We start from the raw sequence: 6,419 nt of genomic DNA, 5'->3' as shown, positions 1-6,419 counted from the left end.
CTCGTCCCTGCACTGCTCCTGGGGCCAAATAAATATTCGGCAGCTCTGGTGGCCTGGGCCCCCTGCTCTTTGATGGGGGTGGGCAAGGGCTGGGGCCCAAGAGGAAACCTCGTTTCCAGGAATGGGAGGCGCAGGGCAGCGTGAGTGCTGTCTGTCCTGAGCCGCTGAGAGAGCCTGGCCTGGCCCCAGGGACCCTTCACACTCTCACCCGTTCATTCCTCCCTCACCACTCTGAGCCTGAGTTTCTTCTTCTGGAGAATGTTGGGATGATAAAAATTCCTGCCACAGGGTGGCTGTGAGGAGTCGGCGAGAGTTCCTTTGCTGGTCCGTGAATGTATCCACTCGCTTGCTCACCCATGACTGATACCGAGCTTCACACTCATTTCTGCATCCCTTCCTCCCTTTGTGTCTTCCATTCCATATTCCCCGAGGTCTTCTGTTGAGTGCTGGGGCCCCAGAATAGATGCAAACACAGACCTGCACCCCAAGCGACTTACTGTCATCAAGGAAGCAAAGGAAATGCACAGAGCCAGGAAGTAAAATCTCCAGAGGCTGCGAGAGAGGACCAAGTTCAGCAAGGAAATCCAGTGGTTCCAACTTCACCTCTTTCCCTTTTCTTTTCTTTTTTTTTTTTTCTCTTTTTGCTTTCTTTGCCTTCCTTCTTCCTCCTTCTTTTCTCTTTCTTTTCTTTTCTTTCCCTCCCTCCCTCCCTCCCTTCCTCCCTTCCTTCCTCGCCTTGCCTTCCTTTTCTTTCCTTGCCTTCCCTTCTCTTTCCCTTCTGTTCCCTTCCCCTCCCCTCCCCTTCTTTCCCTTCCTTTCCTTTCCTTTCCTTTCCTTTCCTTTCCTTTCCTTTCCTTTCCTTTCCTTTCCTTTCCTTTCCTTTCCTTTCCTTTCTTCTTTCCTTCTTTCTTTACTTTCTTCTTTTTTGACAGGGGTTTTCACTCTTTCCCTAGGCTGGAGTGCAGTGGTTCAATCACAGTTCACTGCAGCCTCAACCTCCTAGACTTAAGGGATCCTCCTGCCCCAGACTTCTGAGTAGCTGGGACCACAGGTGCATGCAACCATGCCTGGCTAATTTTTTATTTTTCCATTTTTGTAGAGATGGGGTCTCACTATGTTTCCCAGGCTGGTTTCAAACTCCTGAGGATCCTCCTTGAGTAGCTGGGACTATAGGCATGAGCCACTGCATCTGACTTCATTGTTCTTTCAAGGAATGCTGGCTTCTAGTCTGTTTCTAGCAAAGATGATTGTTCCATTGGCTTCTACCTCATCTCATCCCATACAGGATTTTGGGTGATGAGCAAAGACCTGTAAGATTTGGCAAGAGGGCCAGGCATGGTGGCTCATGCCTGTAATTCCAGCACTTTGGGGAGCCGATGTGGGCAGACCACGAGGTCAGGAGTTCAAGACCAGCCTGGCCAACATAGTGAAATCCCATCTCTACTAAAAATACAAAATTAGCCAGGCATGGTGGCACACACCTGTAGTCCCGGCTACTCGGGAGGCTGAGGCAGGAGAATCACTTGAACCTGAGGGGTGGAGGTTGCAGTGAGCTGAGATTTCGCCACTGCACTCCAGCCTGGGCGACAGAGTGACACTGTCTCAAAAAAGAAAGAAAGAAAAAATTTGTCAAGAGAACTCTCTGAGCAGCAGATTAAGTGGAGAATGAGAAAAAAAAGTACCCCCACATACTGGAAAAGAAGGCAGCGAACAAACTTGCTCCTAAGCTTCCTGGTAGCCAATAGGAAAAGTGATATTAGAATAGCTACACAGATGATAATGTCCATGAGATTTTAAATTTTTCTTAAAAGGAATTCAGTAACTTTTCATATGTGTGTGTGTGTGTTGGTGTAGGGCATGTCTTTATGAAGACAGCTCTTTATGTTAGTACTATTACTGCCAATAATAAATCTCACAGCAAACTCATGAAATAAACATGATCTTTATTCCCTGTTGACAAATGAGTCCAAACTGTGCTTTATGAGAATTCAGGGAAGGATATGGTGGCTCACGCCTGTAATCCCAGCACTTTGGGGGACCGAGGCAGGCAGATCACCTGAGGTCAGGAGTTTGAGACCAGCCTGGTCAACGTGCTGAAACCCTGTCTTTCTGAAAAATACGAAAATTATCCAGGCATGGTGGTGGGCAGCTGTAATCCCAGCTACTTGGGAGGCTGAGGTAGGAGAATCACTTGAACCCCGGACCTGGAGGTTGCAGTGAGTTGAGATCGTGCCATTGCACTCCAGCCTGGGCAACAAGAACAAAACTCAGCCTCAAAAAGAAAAAAAAAAAAAAGAAAAGAAATCCTTTGAATCACATAGCCAGAAAGCCTGTCGCTAAATTCTGGGACTGATTTAGATGATGACAATGGGGTCCTTGGGTCCCTGTCTCAACTAGAAAGCAGAGTTGTAGGAAGAATAAAACAATTACAAATGGCAGTCCACACTGGGACAAAAATGTAAAAGGGCTGAGATAATTTAGGGAGGGTGATCAGGGCAGCCCTCCTGAGGAGGTTCGATCTGGGCCATAACTTGAATGACAAAAAGGAATGAAGCTTGCAAAGGTTAGGGGGAAAAACAGTGGAATATTATTTGGTCATAAAAACAGAAGGAAACACTGATTCGTGCTTCAGCATGGATGAGTCCTGAAAGTATTATGTCAAGTGGAGGAAGCCAGACACAAAAGGCTGCATATTGCAGAATTCCATCCATAAGAAATCTCCTGAACTGACAAATTCATAGAGACAGAAAGTAGATTCCTGGTTGCCAGGGACTGAGGAAAGAGAAATGGGGAGATAGATGGGATACTGGTTTTCTTTTTCTTTTCTTTTCTTTTTTTTCTTTTTTTTTTGAGACGGAGTCTCGCTCAGCCGCCCAGGCTGAAGTGCAATGGCGCATTCTCGGCTCACTGCTAATTTTCCTATTTTTTTAAGGTAGAAACGCGGCTAGGCTAGTCTCCCAACTCCTAACATCGAGTGATCTGCCCACCTCGACCTCCCAAAGTGCTGGGATTACAGGCGTGAGCCACCGCGCCCGGCCGATTTACCCTTATTTTAATGCAGTGCATTTAACTGTACGATTACGGCATTTACGTGTAATTTTTTTTGTTGTTCATGTCATAAGGGTCATGTGCCGATGTCGTAACAAGATTTGAGGAAGGCGCATCTCACACATGCGCGTGAACACCCAATCATCTCGCTTAGAAACTACAAAAGGATCTAGCTGTAAATTTAAATTATTACTGCTTGTGCTAACAACCAGCTCGCAAGAGTCCTGAATTTGTAATAACCTGCACCCCGGTGGGCAGTTCCGTGTGGTAGAACCCATGCTAGGCTGGGGCGGGGAGGGGGCTCAGAGGTCTGCAGTCTAAAGTCTAGATACTTCACTTTATTTGGATTGATAAAAGTTCAGTTACGTACGAGCAAAGGGAGATGGAAAAAAGAAAAAAGTAAAAAACAAGAAATAAGATTAAGCTCCTTTCTCTCTAAATTTGAATCAGCCCAGGCCTCGCCCATTCCAGAAATTTGGACTGACCCTGACTCCGCCCCAACCTCTTCCAGCCCCGTTCCTTCCCGCCCCGCCAGTGTCGTCGTCATGACAACCGCGTCCACCTGGCCTCTACTGCTAGGGGTGGGGAAGCCTGGTCCTTAGTGTTCCCATTGGCCAAAAGTTTGTAGCGGGCGGACCTCGCTAACTCTCATTGGTCAGTTGCCCGCCGAGGTGCCAGCCCTCATGCACCCATTGGTCCATTGATCGAAAAGGGCGGGGACTCTGGCCAGCGGTTGTGGAGGGTCGTGGGTCCACAGTGCTGCACTGAGCAGAGGGGAAGGGGCGTCCCAGGATATTTGGAGGATAAAGGTGTGGGTAGGGTATCATGTGGAGGCCAAGGGGAGCGAAGTGAGGGGCGGTGAGAGGGGAGCGGGGTGAGCAATGTGTGGGATTCCCAGAATGTCTTTTCCGCAGGGTGATGACCACACCTGCCGGCTCCGGCATGGGCTTCGGCTCGGTGTCATGGTGGGGCCTGTCCCCGGCGCTGGACCTGCAGGCTGAAAGTGAGTCCCAGCACGCACGGTCTGATACACCGCTTGCCTTCCCAGCCTGCGCAGGCAGCCTTTCAGAGCTCGTAGTCCCAGCGTCGGTAGCAGGGGGCGCGCTAACGTTCTCCAGGGCTCCAACGGTGGAGGGCATGCCTCCAGGGCAGGGCCGAGGTCCTGTGTGCGGACTACGAATCCCAGAATGCTCGGAGGAATCAACTTCCCTTAGAACCTGGGCCACGGGCGCGTCGCCTACTGGGATTTGTAGTCCATTGTTGTAGGGGGATGCTACGGGGGACGCTCTGGCGACCACCATGGTGCCCCTACCTGCTGTCATCTTCCCAGGTCCTCCTGTGGACCCAGACTCCCAGGCCGATACGGTGCATAGCGTCCCCGAGCTAGATGTGCTGCTGCTGGGCTCTGTGGATGGGCGCCACCTGCTGCGGACCCTGTCCCGAGCAAAGCTCTGGCCTCGCAGGAGGTTCAACGTGAGCTGGGATGAAGATGAGACCCCAGATTCCCGAGTCCTTGAGGGAGGAGGGGATTGGAATTCTAAAAACCTCAGGTCCAGGAATGAAGGAGCTGGAGACTCCTAGATCTGAGGGAGGTGGAAGCTGGGAGAGCCCATGCGTCTTGGGGAAGGAAGGGACTGGGGTTTGGAACTCCTGGGTTCTGTAGGCGGGGAAGAGCTCAAGGATCAGGTCTTCTGAGGAATGGAAGGGAAGAGAGCTCTGGGGACCCAGACTCCTATGCTTGAAGGAAGAGGCCAGTGTACAGAACTCCTGGGCGTGTGGAAGGAGAGGGCTGAGGGCCCACTCTCCTGGGTCTGCTAGGGCCCAGGCAAGCAGGTCTCAGAATTTTTCTGCCCTGTCCATCCTTCTAGTTCTTTGTCCTGGAGAATAATCTGGAAGCTGTGGCCCGACACATGCTGATCTTCAGCCTAGCCCTGGAGGAACCTGAGAAGATGGGCCTGCAAGGTCAGTTGCTAGGACCCAGGCATTCCAACTGCCGGTTTCCTCCCCCTCCCTAGAAGGATTCTGGCATTTCGATGGTACAATTTATTTATTTATTTTATTTATTTATTTTTTTTGAGACGGAGTTTCGCTCTTGTTACCCAGGCTGGAGTGCAATGGCGTGATCTCGGCTCACCGCAACCTCCACCTCCTGGGTTCAGGCAATTCTCCTGCCTCAGCCTCCTGAGTAGCTGAGATTACAGGCACGCGCCACCATGCCCAGCTAATTTTATGTATTTTTAGTAGAGACGGGGTTTCACCATGTTGACCAGGATGGTCTCGATCCTTGATCCACCCGCCTCGGCCTCCCACAGTGCTGGGATTACAGGCTTGAGCCACCGCGCCCGGCTCGATGGTACAATTTAAAAATTTGGTTATTTTCCCGGGAGGCGGAGGTTGCGGGGAGAGGAGATTGTGCCATTGCACTCCAGCCTGGGCAGCAAGAGCGAAACACCATCTAAAAAGAAAAAAATTCAAATATATTTATTAATCATTGTCCCCTATGATATAATTTGTCATCTTAGAGCCTCAGCTTCTCCCACCTGTAAAATGGGGCTAAATATAATATATCTTAGAGCCACTTAGAAAATTCCAGTTTGGCCAGTCGCAGTGGCTCACGTCTATAATCCCAGCACTTTGGGAGGCTGAGGCGGGCAGATTGCCTGAGCTCAGGAGTTTGAGATCAGTCTGGGCAACACGGTGAAACCGTCTCTACTAAGATACAAAAAAATTAGCTGGGCGTGGTGGCACATGCCTGTAATCCCAGCTACTCAAAGGCTGAAGCAGGACAATTGTTTGAACCTGAGAGGTGGAAGTTGCAGGACAGTTGTTTAAACCTGAGAGGTGGAGGTTGCAGTGAGCCGAGATCATGCCACTGTACTGCAGCCTGGGTGACAGAGCAAGACTGTGTCAAAAAAAAAAAGAAAAAAAAAAAAATTCCAGGAGAGGCTGGGTGCGGTGGTGCTGTGGTTCACACCTGTAATCCCAGCACTTTGGGAGGCTGAGGCAGGGGACATCACTTGAGGTCAGGAGTTCGAGCCCAGCCTGGACAACATAATGAAACCCTGTCTCTATCAAAAAATACAAAAATTAGCCAGGGGTGGTGGCATGAGTCTGTAGTCCTAGCTACTTGGGAGGATGAGGCATAAGAATTGCTTGAACCTGCCGGGCGCGGTGGCTCAAGCCTGTAATCCCAGCACTTTGGGAGGCCGAGGCGAGTGGATCACGAGGTCAAGAGATAGAGACCATCCTGGTCAACATGGTGAAACCCCGTCTCTATTAAATATACAAAAATTCAGCTGGGCATGGTGGCGCATGCCTGTAATCCCAGCTACTCAGGAGGCTGAGGCAGGAGAATTGCCTGAACCCAGGAG

At 50.3% G+C, this 6,419-nt stretch overlaps 1 protein-coding gene, 1 long non-coding RNA gene and 1 other non-coding gene across 3 annotated transcripts in view; 1 reads left to right on the top strand and 2 right to left on the bottom strand.

The window, feature by feature from the left end:
• The window catches only part of LOC108316611, an 18,200-nt gene extending 15,170 nt beyond the window's left edge, over positions 1-3,030 (bottom strand). Inside the window, exon 1 of the long non-coding RNA XR_001830380.2 lies at positions 2,994-3,030. This is a non-coding gene — a long non-coding RNA (uncharacterized LOC108316611). The remainder of the gene's footprint in view (positions 1-2,993) is intronic.
• An 83-nt stretch (positions 3,031-3,113) lies between these two features.
• Positions 3,114-3,217, bottom strand: LOC119473870. Its single transcript, XR_005203120.1, has one exon. It is a non-coding gene; the product is annotated as a small nucleolar RNA U13 (small nucleolar RNA).
• A 514-nt stretch (positions 3,218-3,731) lies between these two features.
• The window catches only part of DNAAF3 (dynein axonemal assembly factor 3), a 12,780-nt gene continuing 10,092 nt past the window's right edge, over positions 3,732-6,419 (top strand). Inside the window, 4 exon segments of the mRNA XM_017546540.2 lie at positions 3,732-3,859; positions 3,963-4,051; positions 4,379-4,521; positions 4,917-5,010. Coding sequence (XP_017402029.1) covers positions 3,732-3,859; positions 3,963-4,051; positions 4,379-4,521; positions 4,917-5,010 — 454 coding nt within the window.

This window comes from Cebus imitator, unplaced genomic scaffold (genome assembly GCF_001604975.1).
Source record: "Cebus imitator isolate Cc_AM_T3 unplaced genomic scaffold, Cebus_imitator-1.0 Scaffold190, whole genome shotgun sequence".
Taxonomy (NCBI): Eukaryota; Metazoa; Chordata; class Mammalia; order Primates; family Cebidae; genus Cebus; species Cebus imitator.
Note: the sequence above shows the minus strand (reverse complement) of the source record. Positions and strands in the feature narration are given on the sequence as shown.